The sequence below is a fragment of the Fukomys damarensis genome, unplaced genomic scaffold (assembly GCF_012274545.1).
Source record: "Fukomys damarensis isolate Sample0158 unplaced genomic scaffold, DMR_v1.0_HiC HiC_scaffold_39, whole genome shotgun sequence".
In the NCBI taxonomy this organism is placed as follows: domain Eukaryota; kingdom Metazoa; phylum Chordata; class Mammalia; order Rodentia; family Bathyergidae; genus Fukomys; species Fukomys damarensis.
In genome coordinates, this window is record NW_022900951.1 from 108590049 (window position 1) to 108608911 (window position 18863).

At 36.6% G+C, this 18863-nt stretch overlaps 1 protein-coding gene across 2 annotated transcripts in view; it reads right to left on the minus strand.

Moving 5' to 3' along the window:
- The window catches only part of Mbnl3 (muscleblind like splicing regulator 3), a 58640-nt gene extending 41360 nt beyond the window's left edge, over positions 1-17280 (minus strand). The window contains exon 1 of one of the 2 annotated variants that reach the window (XM_010614303.3): positions 16975-17280. In XM_010614303.3, the coding sequence (XP_010612605.1) occupies positions 16975-17151 (177 nt within the window). In that variant the 5' untranslated portion in view covers positions 17152-17280. The remainder of the gene's footprint in view (positions 1-16974) is intronic. The other variant, XM_010614304.3, reaches the window with a different exon arrangement.
- Between the last annotated feature and the right edge of the window lie 1583 nt (positions 17281-18863).

An 18863-nucleotide genomic window follows, 5' to 3' on the forward strand; every position in this document is an offset into this window, starting at 1 on the left:
AACTGGCTGATAGGAATGCACAGAAACTATTTAAGAGAGGAACATGCCCAGGGGGGTATTTTGTTAAGTGCCTTTGGATTTGGGGTGACCAGAAAGGGAATTGTCAAAGTAATCAAATGTAAAGAACTAGTCTTTCATCCTTCTGAAGCAAAGTAGTTAGGATAAACATACCCTTTCTTTTTTTTTTCAGCTTTAATTGAGTTTATTGGTACATTTTAGGGATACAGTACAGTTGCATTCATTGTTGGGATCTTGTACCTCTACATGACAAGTCTTGATTCTCATTTTTTCCCCTTACCTCTGTCCTCCCTTCACCCCCTCCTCCCCTCCCCATCTACAAACACTTTATTTTCATCTTTTCACTCTCTCACATTTTTTCTTTTCCCTTTTTACTCTTCCCCTACCCATCCCACCTTCCCTACACCTTTAGCTCCTTTCTTCCCATTTCTAAATGTCAGTAATCTTATTAGAATCTTATGCATTGTTGCAGATTATTTACACCAGGGAAACCCTTTCTTAACAAAGCTGTATTACTTTTGCACTGTTGTGACAAAATACTGGACATCCACAAGTTAAAGTATGACTGGGTTGGGCCAGGGATTTAGCTTAGTGATTTTGCCACCTGCCTCTCAAGCACAAGGTCCCGAGTTCGATCCCTGGTACCAAGAAAACAAAAACTACAACAACAAACACAAAGAATGACAGGGTTATTTTAGCTCATGGCTTCAGAGGTTCCAGTCCATAGTCCACTGGCTCCATTGCCTTTGAGCCTGTGGTGAGTTACAGCATCATTGCAAAGTCTCTCACCTTACAGGCCCCAAGATACCTTTCAAGGCCATGCCCCTAGTGATCTACTTCTACCAACTATATTTCACCAATCCTACCACCACTTCCCAGCAGTGCCACAGCTGCAGGCCTTTTTGGAGAATGTTTAAGAAGCAAACCATAACAACAGAGTTTTGGTAAAAGTTCACAGAGCAGCACTTTGCTCGTTAGTTTGGAAGAAGCAGTGCTTGAGGACCAGGAGTTGGGACATGAGAACTTAAACACAAACCACCATGTCCTGACAAAAATGCACAGCCCAGCAAAAGAGGAGGAAGAGGTGCTCGAGGAGCCAATTACTATGTGTGCTATATGACCAGTATTACCACCTTATGAGAAAAATCCACATCATTGAGATTCAGAAGCAGGTTTACTGAGACCTCAAGTGTTTGAGTACAGCAGATATGACACTATCACAAAGCGCAGAAGGCCTTTACATGATAATAAATGACTGACCTTGTCACAAAATGGCACAAAGTGTTCACAAGCATTTCATTCCTCCGAGAACACAGGCAAATGAGAACTCATAGGAAAACATGCAGCTGTACAAAAGACTACCCCAGTGAAAGATCAGCTGCAGTGGGGATTTTATTTACATGGCCATAGAGTAGATGTACTCTGAGATAATACCAAGTGGGGGTTTTGATCTTTAGACCTAGGAAATAGAGCTTGACTTTTTCAGTGCTGCACATGTAGCCTATGGACATTTGTTTATGGCCTTTTCTATAGTGCCAATTTCTTGTTGGTTAAGTAAATGTTATTCACAAGATAAAGTTAAAGATTTCTAAATACAAAGAATATGCAGCTCCATCATGTAAATATGTCAATAATGTAAACATTTTATTTTATAGAATTCTATAATTTATCGTTTAGGTTTTTTCCATGATTTTAAGTATAAGCATTATACACATTTGCTGTTGAGAGCAGGGAAATCTGTCTCTTATATAATAAGTGACTAGACAATTGAGCACGAAGAATCCAAACATGTACATATACTTTTAAAGACAACCTGATAGGGAAACTAAAGACAGGTGTGGTGGCCGACGCCTGTAATCTCAAAACTCTGGGAGGCTGAGGCAGGAGGATAGCAAACTTGAGAAAAACCCAGTCAATTTAGAAACTCAGTGAGAATCTCTCTTTAAAAAATTTTAAAAGGACTGGGGACATAGCTCAGTGCAAAAGCCCTGGATTCACTCCTCATTACCACAAAAATATAACAATAACAATAACGAATAAATTCATTGTTATAGGTATTGACTGTTAACAAACAGGTCAGAGGTTTTCCATACTCTGTCTCCTAGTGTCTTTGTTCCTAGACAAAGAATAAATTTTAATATGAATTCAGTATTTTATTGGAAAGAACACTAAACTGAGGTTCAAGGGTCTTGGATTCTAATTACTTCTAGATCATGGGCAAATTATTTTTCAATTCTGTTAATTAACTTCTCTAGGAATAATTCCTGCCTCTGCATACTTTATAGATACTTTGAAAAAAAGTAGGTCAGAATAAAATTTAGAATGGTGTGGAAGTAAAATGGTACCAAATGTAAAAAGTATGTTATTTAGTTTTATATGTTCTTCACAATAAAACTAAAATACTGAGAATGAACTATAGCCTGATGATTTTTGCCTATTTTGTATAATTTTCTCTCTCCACAGGAGGTAATGCATTAGTATATGCCTAGTCCACTATATGAGCAATATGATTATCATACTTCTACAGATGGGATTTATGTATAACGTTAAAAAACTGAGAACAGATCTCTCAGTAGAACTTGGCATTATTAACTTAATGGTGTAGTAGGTGAAATGGCAGAGGATAAAGAAACAGATCCAAGCTTCTATCTCAGCCTTGCAAACAACACAGAAAAGGATCACTGCTCCTTTTTTTCCCTCAGTCTACTCAAGACACTAGTTTATCTAATCAACAGACATTCTTTTACCATCACATGCTTCTTACCCGAATTTCAGCATAGTGGGGGCCCATGAGGAGCTGGACTAGCACATCAGGAGGCCCAAAGGTCCACTCAAAATCATTTCTATTATTTGAAGAAGCAAGGAGCATCGCACTCTTTGGTTGATACCGCTTTTATTCTAACTTTGTCATAATTACTGTTATATTTTATTTATAACATATTAAAATGATAAAAAAAAATCAAGTGAGTCATTTGTTCATTGCTGGACAAAGCAAACAATAGATTTAAGAGATGATGTTAATGATACTTAAAATACTAATGATTGATTATGGCAACGAAACTTTAAAATGTTATTTCTGTAAAATGGTAGAGTAATAAAACTGAATTTCATTATAAAACGGATTATAAATGTTTTAACTCAGTTTTCATTTCAATAGGTAAATCTCAGAAGCCAAGACTGTCTCATGTAAACATACAACGCAAACACCCCCATCTTGTCTTCACATTTGCTGCACATGAAGTTTTGTAGGTTCACGAGTGGCAGCTATCAATACCTAGAATGGAGCTTTGCGATATTAAAAAAATGTCACCAATCTGTCCAAAGGGTTATGACAGATAAATAACGAATATTTCCTTTTTGGTTCCACACATTTATACCCCACCATGATTATTTTCCAGTCATTTTTCATGCACTACTCCATGAATAGTTTCTATATGATCCACAAAAATAGGGTTCTGTGGTCAAAGTATTTTGAGAGGTGGGTTATGCACCACTGAGCTGCTGTCTTTCATGTGGTTCCTCTCAGAGCCTTCTCTCAGCTAATAAGCATTATGAGGCACCTGTGAGGAGAAACATACTATGCTTCCTCAAGAAACAGTATATATGTTCTCCAGAACAGACAACATTTTTCTACCATCTCATCTGTATGTATATGAATTCAAGACAAAATCACTGAAACAATTGGCAAGAAAGGAAGATGCATTGGGAGAACAAAGCAGTGTACTGAGAGTTCCAAAGCCTTGAAATTTTATCTTTAATTGATACTCCGTCAGACTGTTATGGCTTCCACTACCAATGGCTCTAAAACACTGGCATTCATCAGAATCACCAGGAGGGCGTCCTGAAGCACAGATGGCCAGGCCAACCCCCAATGTGTGATTGGCAAGTGTGGGGTGTGGTTTTACCAAGTACCCTGATGCCACACTTCTGAGAACCTCTGCTCCAAGAGACTACTGTCCTTTGCAAGTGTGGAGTTAGCCATTTTCTGAATACTTTCGGTCACGATGAAAGGAATCTGGGCATTTTAATTTCATATCTCTGACATCAGTGATGTTAGCAGTCATGTTTAAAAAAAAGGCCAGTCCAGGTCACTAAAAGGAAAGATTGGACTTTTATAACTAGGGCTATAGTAGCATTGGGTGGTTTGTTCATTTTATGTGAAAAGCATTTTCTTCGTTTTACCTTATGTTTTTCCAGATACATTGTTAGGAGGTGATGGGAATGAATAATACTTTCAAATGACCAGGGTTTCTTCTGTAAATAAAAGCATGCAGTTATGGAGAGAGAAGGGGAATTTATTTAGAAAATCCTTTATTATTTTAAAATTTGGTACATAGCAGATGTTTAGAAAAACACTGGAGAAGCTGCAGAGCAAATGTGAGCAACACGCAAGCAGAGTGCTCTTATACTTAACCATTATAACAAATGGCCCTGGTGTTGTAAACAGAAAATGCTAGTTTCCTAGGAGTGGTAGAAAAGACTTCGCGAAGACCAGTCTTTCCTTTTAGTGGCCTGGACTGACCTTTCGTTTCTTTATATGCCTGCTAACATACCGATGTCAGAGACATCCTAACCCTCAGAGCCAGCTCTGAATACACAGGTCACCCGCAGTAAGCAGTAAGAAAAAATGCCCCCATAGAACACTTTCTCCTTTTCCTATTTTTTTTTCTTTTGGGGCCGGGACCAAATATCTGACACCCACAACTGAAGGTAAGAAATGGTTTATGAGGCTCACAGTTTGGAAGGATTCAGTCGGTGGTCAGTTGAGGCAGAAATACCCTACTAGCAGGGTGTGTCAGAGGACAGTTGCTCACTTCCTGGTGGTGGGATGCCAAGCAGACGAAGAGTCTCAGAGAGGAAGGAGCCAAGGACCACATATATTACCCCAAATTATGCCCCATGACCCTCACAGACACACCCCAAAATGAGTTTTACTACCGGGTGTCTAGCAAGCCAGTTAAGTTGACACAATCAAGCTTGACTCTCACAGGCCCCAAACCCCAGTTCAACACTCTACTGAGCTAGGCTGCACACAAAGAGCCTTGAGGTAGAGGGCCTGACCAGGCACAGTCACATTAATGACCCCACTTCCATGGTACCAATTTTCTGTAGTCGCTTTCCTCTGGCTTGGACATAATACAAAGGAGAGGTTGAATTTGCTCATGGCTTCAATCTATGGTTGGCTGGCTCCAAGGTAGAAACATCATGGTAGAAGGGGAAGGCAGGGCAAAGGTATTTCGTTCACAGGAGCAGGGAAGAAGAGCAGGGGAGCAATCTTAAAGGGGGAAGGGGTCAAGGACCATATATAGACCCCAAGATCGTGCCTCCATGACTCACTCATACTCACTCACAAGGGTGCTTTACTAATCCCTAGGAAACTCCCGTGTCAATCACGTTGACAAGCCCAGCCATCACACCAGGGTCTTTGCACACTAACCACTGAGCTATATCCTCAGCCCTCCTCCTATTCCTAGTAAAGGAAACAAGCATCCATCTAAGGAGTTTCGACTTTTTTCACTCTTTACTTTCTATATTAAGGAGTAGTCTCTGCCACACTTAATTTCCTTTCGTTTTATTTTTTTAGTTTTTTGGCTTGCTTCATTTTTATTTCAGACTGACACTTAATATTTGTATAAACTTACGGGGTACAATGTGACATTCTTATATACGGTGTGTAATGATCAAATTTGAATATCACTGGAAGCCACTTTTAAACAGATTCCTCAGTTTACAATACTGGAATAACTTGGAATATACATCTAAATGAAAAATCATCCAATAGCTTAATAAATCACAAATGAGAAATTTGGAAAAAGGATTAGCTCCTTCCCCTGGAGACTTGTTTTCTTGCTAATTACAAAACTTCATTCTTCCAAAAAACTTGATGATTTACAAGAAAAAGTATTTTTCCAAAATGATTACTATATTAAAGACTAAAGATCAAGAATGACATAACACAAGGTGGGATGATGTGACTAATTATATGAAAAACTTTGAGGTTAATTGCTGGAAATACAGCTGTGACCTTTCTGGCAGTCACAGTAAATAGAAAAATGCATTTGATTTCAATTTTCTTTCTGTAAGAAACATACTATACAAGAAGCGCCTCTCCTGTGAAAAATACTGTGCTGGAAACCAGAGAAAAACAAGGAGGAAACCGGGCATGCTTGTGCATACTTGTATTTCCAGCTCTCTGAGAGATTGAGGCAGTAGAAACACAAGTTCAAGCCCAGCACGGGTACCTTATACCTTGTGTTAAAATAAAAAATAAAAAAGGGCTGGGGATGTAGCTCAGTGCAGAGGCTCAGTGCCAAGCCCTAGTATTGACAGGCCGGCCGGCAGGCAGACAGACAGACAGACAGAAAGAAAAAAAAGAAAGAAAGAAAGAAAGAAAGAAAGAAAGAAAGAAAGAAAGAATAAAGGAAAGAGGGAGAGAGGGAGAGAGGGAGGGAGGGAGGAAGGGAAGGGAAGGGAAGGAAGGAAGGAAGGAAGAGAAAGAAATAAGAAAGAAAGAGAGATAGGAAACAAGCCTACAAACAGTTAATATATCTTATCTCTTTCACAACTGCACAGACAAGAGAAGTGGTGCTGAGGAGATCCTAGGACTTGACACATGTTTGGAAGTTAGGAACAAAGGGGAAGAAATCAAAGATGACTAGGGGTGCATTTTTAACGGTGCTGTTGAGAAGGAGGAGCACATCTTGGGGAGAAGAAGAATTCTGTGGGCCATAATTAATCACAATTCTCCCTTTGTGCTTTGAAAAGCAGAGAAGTTTATGATGGAAAATACATGATAAAAATGACATCAATAATTCTCTCTGTATTAGCCCCCCTTTCATTCGTCATTACCTCTTAATTGTGTTTTTGTTTCAAATATATTATTATTGGAGCCGAAGTATTTCAGAACGAAAAGCCTTTCAATAGCTGTCTCCTAATTTCTTTCTTCTTTCTTTCCCCATTCCTCCATCTTCTCTTCCTTCCTTTCTTTTCTCTCCACCTCTCTCGTATTCTCCCATTATTTATTGTTCTTTTATAATCTCTGACTTGAAATCAATGTCATTGTATTGTTACTCTCCTATAGAATAAGAAAACTTGGGGAGAAAGGAGTACATGTTTTACTACTTCAAAAGATGGAGTAAGTGTCACGTGCCCCCAAAGTGAGGTCTTGCGAATTTGGAGAAAGGAGAGAGGCATGGCTCTGTTTTACCTGTCGGTGGCCCATTCACACATGCAAGTCACAATATCAATGGAATACTTTTAAATACTTCAAATTATCTTAAATCTTCTTCTTGATAAAACACTTTTCTAAAATATTCCAGGCACTTTCTCTAGTTTTGAAAGCAGAGCCAATTTCCCAACCTGAATTATATCTTGGTTCAGATATGTATCTGTACCAACATTGTACCAAGGTCTTGGGCTCTTCCATTCTGAAAAACTTTGATCACTACCACGGAAATGCGATGAAAATGGAGAGGGTCCAAGAGATTGGGATGACGTAATATAGCTTATAAGCCTAGATGTTCTTCCTTAAAATTCTATTTGGAGATTACTTTCTTAATAGTTTCCATTTCTTTTCAAAGCAGATTGCTTGGACAATTGCAGTTTTGAATTATATCTTGGTTCAGATATGTATCTGTACCAACATTGTACCAAGGTCTTGGGCTCTTCCATTCTGAAAAACTTTGATCACTACCACGGAAATGCGATGAAAATGGAGAGGGTCCAAGAGATTGGGATGACGTAATATAGCTTATAAGCCTAGATGTTCTTCCTTAAAATTCTATTTGGAGATTACTTTCTTAATAGTTTCCATTTCTTTTCAAAGCAGATTGCTTGGACTAAATTGCAGTTTGGGTTTTTTTTTTTTAAGCGTCAATGCATGGATTCTATTAGAATTTGTCTTTGCTTTTCTATGCTCATACTCTTTGGGATTTTAAAATATCTCTGTGCATTTAGGATAAGAGTTACTGATTAAACTTTAAATATATTTTGATTGGACTAGGTACCTTCCTTTTTGCACCAAACCCTTTTCTGGTGAATACAACTTTGTATTTGTCTCTGACCCTATTAGGAGTGGTCATGCTTTCAAGAATACCTTGATTTATGAGAACACCACCTGCTGGAAATTCAATTTCAACCATTATTCTACATAAATAATGCTTGAATATTACTGGCTTATTGCATTAATTATTTTAAAATAATATTTAGCAGCAGCCACTCAGCAAAAACCTTAAAGCCTTATAAAAGGTAAAAAGACTCAAATGTAACACTTGGAGAGTATCCAATAACATTTGGACAAAAAACATTTCTCTGATTCTGAGAGACAAATTTACATTTGCAAAAATCAGCAATCTGTAGACCATCAAATTTAGGTTAAAATGTGGTTTGGTGAGGAATGTTGGTACTTGGGCACATACAATTTTCTTCCATAGTTAAATAACAACTGAACCAGAGTAAAAGTACAGGCACAGAGAGTTCACTAGGCACATCTTAGTCCATATTTATTCTTCCTCCAAGTGATCCAGTGGACTTGTGTTTCATGCAACAAAGATTTTAAAAGATATTACTATGTGCTAGCACAAAAAGTATGGTAGTGAACAAGAAAGCCACAAATGTAAAACAAAACCCCCCCAAAAGCATAGCAGATCTTCACTTAAACTTTACTTAAAAGTTTTTAAAACCTATAAATTTTCCTGTGTGGCCAACTGTTAAATATTATTTTAAAACAATTAGTATGAGAACCTGGCAATATTCAAGCATTAACTTTAAAAGGTGTGGAATTGAAACTTCATAAAAAAAAAACTCAATAACAGCAATTCAGTTTGAGCAATCAGGTGTCAAGTTGAGTACAAGAGTTGTAGGCTGGAACAGAATGTCAAGTACCCCTGCTTACTTAAATGTGTTGGCTTCTTCTAATTTTCAACACCATTAGTGACTTTCTTTGCCACTGTAACGACCTATTCAAATCTTTATCAGTCCATGCCTTCAGCATTCCAATAGCTTTTTAAAAGGTCTTGTCTCACCAATCTTTTTTAACACAACTAAAATTTTTGCATAGGCTGACAAGTCATTTTTCTGTTCAAAAATGCCTAGATTTCTCACAGCTACGAAGTCCAAACTCCTCACTAATGTTTAAGCCCAATTCCGTGAACTCAAACTCTATGCTTCAGCTAGCTGCACTTAACATTCAACTCCTCAAACACGTCAGTGTTCCCTATAATCCTTCCTCAGCTTGGCCCCTCTCTGCCTGGAATATCTTACTATCTCTTCTTCAAAGAATACTTCAAACAGTACCTCGGTCATGACTACATCTTCAACTCCTATAGCTGGAATGTAATCGCAGTCCCTGCCACTCCCTCTTGGACTCTTAACTGTCAGAGTAGACCTTGCTTATGACATATAATGTAGGCAACATCATGCTAAGAGGTCACATGGGAATCACATCTTCCATAGTTCTGTATTCTGCAAAATAACGAACTCAGTGTCTAGGAGTAATAAATTTCAATAAATGTTTGTTGAATGACTCATTTGTTTGGAGAAGTGAATGTATACAGAAATCTTGATGGATTTAACAGGACTCCCAGCATTAAATAATCTCTGGCATTTATAAAAATTCCGGTAGCAAAACACAACAGTCCTACAGATTGAGTCTTGCTACTTGCTCTTGTATGAAGGAAAGCAGAGGTAGCAGGATTCCCATGACTTACTCAACAGCAAACAAGGCAACATTTTTTATATTTATGCCACTTGCTGGTATCGTTTCTTTCTAAATACCTCAGCAGTTACATCTGCTATCCACCCAAGAAAGGGGCATTATGCATTCATTCTCAGGCATCTCTTGAAAAATAAGACACTATTCCAAAATGAAATCCTTCCTGCAGTGGGTATTGATAGAATAAAAATGGCCATGGTTTTAACTTTTTTCTGTTACTTTAAAGATTGAATTTGTTTCTCTAGAGAAATGCTTTCCTTGGTGACAAAAATGAAATAACTGGGAATCCACAGAAATTCTACCTGTTATATTTTTATAAAAGTTAGAATTTAAGTTTATTTAAGTAGGGATGTGATTAAGCATAGATCTTAGCAACAGAAAAACAACTCCTGGGATAGGTATTTGTCAAATCTTTAAAATAACTAGAGTTCATGGAGATATTAAAAATTCTCCAACTGTTACTTCACAAGTAGGAGGATGAACAAAGGTTTTAAGACAATGTAATAACAATGTAGTCTTTAAACAATGAGACCTCTGAGTAAGAGATATTGATATAATAATGCTGTCTATTCTGTGTATTTAGAGGCATAGAAAAAATGGGTGAAGAGTTCAAAGTCACAGAGAAAAAAGATTTTCTGGGGTGTTTTTTGCTGGCTAACTAGAGGAATTAGAACATTACTATTATGTAGTTAGTTTGAAAATCATAGGTGACCTATCAGTTTAGGGAAATTATCATATTTAACATAGATATGTTATTGTGGATTGTATATTTCAAATTTATGAATTGTTTTCACAGTGTGGAAATTGCCTTCACTGTTCACCATCTACCCATAGGAATATACACAGAAGGAAAGACTAATTTCTTTTCTACCAACATCCAGTGGGAAGGACTTCCCATTTATGATTCAAAAAATCCAATTTAAGGCCTATATTTAAATGCTTCTGACCAAGTTATAGTTTCAAAACAGTCCCCCTGCCTCTCGTAACGGGGATTACACTCAGAACCTTGCACTTGTGAGGCAAGCTCAGCACCACTGAGCTAAATCCCAGGCCCCAAACTGTTTCTTTTTTTTTTTTATTGAGTTTATTGGTACTTTTTAGGTACACAGTAGTTACATTCATTATTGGGATCAAGTACCTCTATGTGACTGGTCTTGGTTCTCATTTTTTCCCCTTGTCCCTGCTCTCCCTTCACTTCCCAAACTGTTTCTAATGCATGGATGTCGCAGCTCTATTAATGAAATAACAACTCAGACTTTAAGTGATATTACACACACTCATCATGAACACGATACTGAAAAATGATTTACTCTATTTCCAAAGCCAACATTGTTAAGATAAAATTGGAGTGATCATTTAGAAAATAAAAGCTTGACAAACAAGTTGAATCATGCATTGGCTTTTTAAAATGCCATCAAGAAAGATAATAGAAATCATGAGTTCAACTTTTAATTATATCTAGCATTAAAACTTGAACCTGGAGTGAGAATTGAAGGAACAAAAATAAAAAATGAAAACCTAAACTGGATTACAAATTTAAGAAACAGAAGGCAATTACATAATGGAAGAAATATAAAAGAGAAGGGAAAGATTAGAGATAATGAGAAAAGAGGACACGATTAAGATTCCTCTAGCTTATATAACCCTATAAGTCAAGGATCAAAGGACACACTAATTTAAAGGGAAACCAGGGTACCTCACAGACAGTGCGAGCAGAAAGCTCATCTCATAGGGCATAATGAGCAGTAAGTAAATGATATCGTACAAATTTCTAGATGCACAGAAATACCTTGTATTTAATTTCACAAAAAAAAATCTGGTAGAGAGACAACATTTGTAATGATTTCATAGGTCTTTCACAAGAGACAGAGATTTAATTACTGACCAAGTAGGTTCAGGTATACATCTCTCTAACATGTAAAAGTTTCCTCTAAACAAAATGAGTTGAAATATAATATAGAGCATTCCAGTTTCAGATTTTCAAATCTCTCCCACTCAATTTGGATGGAATAGCGAGACTGCAGTAGAGGAAAACATGCCCGCCCCATCCTGAGTTCTTTCTCACCAGATGCCCAATTACAACTTGGCTGCATGGTGGGGAGAGCAATAATCTCAAACTATGTTCTCACAAATCAACATTTTAAATGAATTGTTAGATTCCAAGTTATTTTGCAAAATAAAATATTTGACACTTTATAAGGCTGAACTGCTACTGCAATAGTTTCAACTGATCTTTGTCAGATACCTTTCTACCTGGCCAGAGCATTGTACAGAATCTGATTTTAGAGGTACTGTGTAATCATAACTGCAATTCGGGCTAGCTAACCCAGCAATCCAATGTTTCGAGGAGGGACAAGAGAACAGACAACTCCGTTTGATCCTTAGTGTTAGGCAAAGCTTGGTATCACAAAGGCAAGTAACTGTCTAAAATTTAAAATCATCCTGCTGGTTTTCCTCCTTTTTAAAACAAAATTTCCAAATGATCATCAACGAACTAAATAAGAACCTTAATTTAAAGCCTTAATCCAAATAAATGATGATGAAACAATAGAAAAAGGGAGGATTAGGAAAGGAGGAGTTGGCACCAGATCCTTGTGTTTTAGTGAAAGAATAGATTTTTTGATGTTTTCTCTATTTCCTTCTCCATAGAGAAAAAGAAGCTACCAGGCTCTTTTGATAACCACATATATGTGACTTTTGGTAAATTATTTCCCCTCACTGGCTCTTCAGTGTCCTCATCTGTGAGTGGAAAACACTGTGAACAAAATGGTCTTCCTTAGACATTGCACATTCTTGATTTGCTAGATTGGTGAACTGTTATAATGGATATGGATTGTCTGACTACCAAGATTTTGCAGAGCAGTTCTGGGATCAGCCATTGCATGGATTTCCAAGTTTTCTTATTACTACAGCCAAAGTTATTTTAAAAAAAAGAATAAAAAATAAAAAGAATACTATATACATATATTTATTTCTGAAGCGGTATATGATCTTAAAAGTTCACTGAAATAGTACTTTGCTTTAAAAGACCAGTAGTATAGCCCAATGGTAGAGCATGTGCTTAGCATGTGTGAGGCCCTGGCTTCAGCCCCCAGCGTTAAAAATATTTTTATTTTGAAATAATTTTGAACTTATATAAAAATGCAAAAATAATATCTCATGTCTCAGGATATCCTTTACCCAGCTTTCCTTACTGCTAATCATAACACATTTCCTAAAACCAGGATGAAGAACTTTAAAAGACCTTACCTAAATTTCACCAATTTTCCTCCCTAATGTCTGTGACCATGACACATCAGATGAGATGTCATTCTATAGGGTGCCTCTTGCTTGTGTCATGGTCATGAAAGACAAGAAAAGACTGAGGAACTGTCACAGAGTGGAGGAGACTGAAATATAATGAGTAAATGCAATGTAGGGTTGGGGATTGGATCCTATAACGGAAAAAGGATATTAGGGAGAAATAACTAGAGAAATTCAAATATCGTCCCTAGTGTAACACAGAGCTTTGTAGAGTATGATTTCCTGTTGCTGATAACTGTGCTATGTATGGTATGTGAGTTGTTGAGATTAGGGGAATCTGGGTGAAGAGTGTACAAGAACTAGCAGCACTATTTTTGCAACCCTTCTGGGAATCTAAAATTACTTCAAAATAAAAGGGAAAATAGTGAGGCTGAACTATCAATATAGTTTATTTGACTTCTAATTGTGACTGTATTTTTCTTTCAAAAGTAGTTTATGAAACGTCTAAAATATCACAGAATTTTACCAGGTCAATTTCATAGAAGATAGAGATTCTGACTCGCAGGATGACACATGTTGCCTCTGGGTCTGCAGTACAGCCAGGCTTCTCTGATGGAGCGTATAAATGGTACTAAATTTCTGCAACCTGAAAATCAATGGGATTATGTTGCCAGGAGTCTAACTTCTGGCAAACTCTCCTTTAGCAAACAGGAAGAGTAATATTTAGTCAAAAATAGTCAAATTTTAAACTAGGGAAAACTGCTGCGATTAGTGATACTAACAGAGAGTATATTGGTATCTAGGGCCAATTTTAGCTACAAGATAGATTCATATCCAAATGCCTAGGCAACAGATTTCACTTGCCAAAATATTCTTATCCTTGTCATCATATGTGATATTAGAGGACACATATGTGATATTAGAGGGTTGTTTTATATGTCTTCTTCCAGCTCCCGTCTTTTAGAGATGTACATCGGTTGACATGACTGTCCTCTGACTATGTCTGGGATATGGCCTTCACCAGAAAATGTCTGTTATAAAACTTCCCAAAGTGGTAAGTACAATAGGCAGACGTGATGGGTATGTAACTGTCATACTGAATCATGACAGCATTTATATCCTTTCTGAATAACATGTGACTGCTGTCACGTATTACTTCCAGTCTGAAGTAGAAGACTCCAGACATTGTGATATTATCGAAGCAGAATTACTTGTCTCTGAGAACAATTGCCAAGATTGATTTAGTTTTAAAAGGGAGCAACCTTTGTTAAATCCAAGGGCCATTCACTAGACACACCAACCTAGATAAATAGCAAACTGTAATATCAAGATATTGGCATAACAAGATTATCTTGCACTTTGGAGGGTGCTTTCGAAATAAATTGTGCCAAGCAGACTAGGCAATTGAGTTGAAAACATCTGCATAACAACACAACGCAAGACTCTTCTATGTAGTTGGAAATTAATCTACCGGCTGTACTCTCCAGTTTTCTATCTAAAGATGGTGCAACCTTCATTACTAAATACTCAAAATTCGTAGAGAGATGGGCACAGCACTTCAGTACAATACACAATCAGCAATCTGGCTCATCCTTCTTATTTTCCTAACATTTCCTCATTATGAGGTGAGTATAGGACACTGTGTCTATTATACCTATTATAAAGGCAAAGAGCCATCATCTGGTAGAGTAGCTAATGCTAATGGAATCCTTACAAAAATAAAACAAAACAAAAAACAAAAGCTGCAGCCCCAAATTCATCAAATGATTGCTTTAGTTATTTAACCATTCGTAGAAGAAATCGTACACAGATGAATTTCAATGGTGTTTCAATTATACAAATTCAAGAGAGGTAGCAAATGCTGCAGCAACCGTTAAGGTATGTTCTTTGTGTATTGTAGATATGACAAGAGTACACTCCTCACAGGTCAATTACCGTCAACTTAGTATAGCTTTCATGCATATCATAGATGAGAAATAATACAAAAGAAAACTACAATGCTTTTGTGCAGACATGGTACTCTGATAATGTGCTATCTAAATGGCAAATTAAGTAATTGTTTGAAAGGCTTTGTGTATTTGAAATACTACGGTTTTCATTAAAAATTTGAGAATGTGGGGATTATGCATATCTTCTTTATCCTGTGAGACTGGTCATCATTATTAACATAATGCACAAAATATTTTTTAAAGATATGAGATACAGTGAGCAGGCAGCTTATTTAAATAATTAAGTGGTTTATTTATATTTATTAGCTATTATCGATTTTGTCTCTGAATTAAATATTTTGTAAGCTTTAAAGTGCAGTATGCATTTCATAAATAATCATCTTCCAGGTTTTTTTCTTCAAAGTGTTTAGTTTATGGTACTTCTTTATCTTTAAATATGAAAACCAACCTAAAGTATATGGCATTGTATAGATGATAAACTTCTCTTGGATAGGATAAAGAAACTCAGCTACTTAAGTATATGTTAAACATCCCTAATCTGAAAATCCAAAGTTCTCCCAAATCCGAAACATTTTGAACATTGATAGGATCCCACGAGTAGAGAATTTCACACCTGACCTTATGTGACAAGTCCCAGTAAATTGCGGACACATTAACCTATTGTACAAAATTACATTCAGACTGTGTATAAAGTATGCATGAAACAAACTAATTTCATATTAAAACTGAGGTCCCATCCCCAAGACATCTCATTGTTTATATGGAAATATTTCAAAATCTGAAAAGCTCTGATAGGCGAAACACTTCTGGTCTTAAGCATTTCAGAAGAGGGATACTCAACCTGTAGTTTAGTATTTGCCGAAATGTTTTTCTTAGGCATCACGCAAACCAATGCAGTCATAAATTAAAATATTAACAAGGGAAAATTATGAGGTAAAATAGTATCAATAAATCAAAATAATTCTTTTAAGCTTAACTCATTTTGTGATACATTCTGCAAAAAATCTTAAATCCATCATAGCAAGTCTTATCAAATCAAGAATCATGACTATTTTTGCTTCTATGTTTTAATTTGTACATCTTTAACTTTAATTTATGGATAACATTTTTTTCTGTCTTGTTTTTTGAGACAGGGTCTCACTATGTAGTTGAGACTGACCTGGAGCTCACTGGGTAGCCCAGTCTGGTCTCGGACTCACAGAGATCTTCCTGCCTCAGCCTCCCGAGTGCTGGGATTACAGGCATGCGCCACCACGCCCGGCAGGATAACTATTTTTGAGACATGAAAACCAGTGCATTTTCTTGTACTGCAAGCATATATTTCCAATTCTCCGTAATACTTCATCTGTCTGCATATTTTGTTTATACTCTAGTACATAATATTCAAATTTTACAACCTTAGCAATAGGACTATTCTTAATCTGTTCAATGAGGTGTCCTAAAGAAAATTAAGTGAGCCTAGTTTTGTAGCAATATATTTAAGTTAAAGTTTCAAAACATACTTACACTAAAAATGTCCTAAATGCTATAATTTTCCTCCCGAATGGTAAGATGTTCTCCTGGTGTTCTCTCTGTCTGACTTTGTTTATTTTCTCAAAGCTTGGTCTTTGCTAAGTGTATCTCTGAAAGGTTGGTCTTTGCTAAGTGTATCTCTGAAAGGTTGGTCTTTGCTAAGTGTATTTTTGTATTGTGAATAATAACATATAACATAATTCAGTGGAGGGATTCTCTAGGTTATAAAAAGATTCTGATCACTAAATTCAATATCTAAATCCTATGCCAAAAGGTAAACTATACTAAGACTGCTGTAGTCGCTCACTCCTACAAACATTCGTAAATTTTTATTCTTTAAGTGTATCTATCTTGATAAGTAGGCTGTGATGGAGTGAGGATTAGAATGGTGTAGTTCTAAAAACAAAGTCTACATCCTTCCTTAAAAAAAGAAACCTGCCAATTTCAGGCTGTTATAAATTTTAGTCATTTCACAGCATATCATATTTTAAAAAGCAGAAACCAACAAATTGAAATTCCATGCATTCAGATGGCGCTCACCTTTAGAGAATCAAAACAGGCCACCACACGACCATTTTCCACATGGCAAACTCTTGGCGGATGGGCAAACTTGCAATCTGCATCACCTCGAGAGCAAGTTCCTCTCTGAAATTCTCGGCAGACCTCTAAAGTCAGCCACTTGGCATCACGAATCAGGGCAACATTGACAGCCGTCATATTGCAAGCAAAATGTAAATCAAGCGTACACTTTTTAGGATGATATCACTACTGATTGTTTAAGAATTAAAAGTGAATTTGAGCTCAATGAGAAGAGATGGCAGGTTGCTTTAGTGGAATGGCTACTTGTTAGCACTTATAATTTCACTTAAGTCAACTCTGATCTGATCAAACAAAAAGTCTCTCACAAAAATCAAAGTTGTATCACAATAACTAAAAGTCAAACTAGAGACCAAATCTTAAGTAGGCAACTGTAAAGGTTGAGATGTTTTATTTTGTTAATTTGCCAAATTTACTCAGATAACTGGTGGACTTTCAGAAAAATTCTGTACTAATTGATGTTTTCAAAAAACATACGCTGTAGGCTGTCCCTCAATTTGTGCAATGGCCTCACGTCAGGGAGAGAAAAATTTTCTCCTGATTTCTTAGTTTTTTTTTTAAATAAAGAGCAAGACTGAAGAGGCTGTTTCAATCTAAGGAAAAAGTTTTGCTGCAAAATCAAGGGAAGGCAAAATGAAAATTGACAATCACAGAAAAAAAATAAATGCACAGGTTGCTGACAGTGAACTACTAGCACACCAGGTTTCTTAGGGGACAGGGAGTGAGGAAGGGAATGGTGGACAAAGGGGTTGGTAAAGAGATAGTTCTAGAGTAGAATCCAACAGCAGAGCTTTCAGAAAAGGCACTTTTCAGAACCTGCAAGAAAAAATAAATAAAATTAGCTAAAATACTACAATGCTTCCTTTTCAAACTTTAGATTTGGAAAGAAAAGTAATGGTATGCTATCTAAAACAGGAAGCATTTAGACACTGACAGTGCAACACAGTATCTATGGTCTGCTACTGATAATAAAGAGGGCATTTCTCAGTGTAACACTGTGCACAGGAAAAGGAAGCAACTGCTCAGATTTACTTTTGTTCTACAAAACTGAGCAGCAACCCAGTTTTAGCAATGATTGGTTTTTTTTTCTGTTTTGCATAGGAATTCCTTTTTGTGTCCACTGTGCAGAAAATGGCACATCATTGATGGCGAACCTTTTAGAACTTTCAATTGTAACAAACAGGTTTTCCACCACTGGCATAGCTTTAACGTGACAGCCCCTTACAAATTCACAATCCATTCATGTGTGCCCAGTTTTTAGTTGTTACCAATGACCTGTCTTGCACTAACTTTCTTAGGATCTGATTAACGGTTTCATTATCTGATTTCAAAAATCTAGAATCAGGAATTGCTATGAAACTTTAAGCTGTTCGAAGAGACACCTTGTGTATTGAAAATGTAATCACTGATAATCTCATGAAACAGTTATCACATGGCTAGCTGAAGACTCACTTCATATAAGGTAGGGTGAAAAATGGAAGTATAAAAATGTGCTTCAGATAAAAAAACTTATTTGAAAATAGTCTTTATTGTTTTGTTTTGTTTTGTTTTTTAATCTGGGTCTGCTTCTTAGTCTCTATGAAGAGAAACAGGAACAATTCAACACAAATGAGACAGAAAGCACTGTTTGGTAATATATTAAATATTGTGCAGCTTTAAGGTTTGCAGTTTAACCAAGTATCAACAGCAGCAGGGTCTAGCAACTGAATGGAAAAGATTCATGAAAGTTAATTTAGAGGCCAGATGGCATGAACACATACCAAAATAACACTAATGCCAAAGTAAGTTCTGAGTATTAGCCACATAAACTAATCGTTAATACTATCAAAATG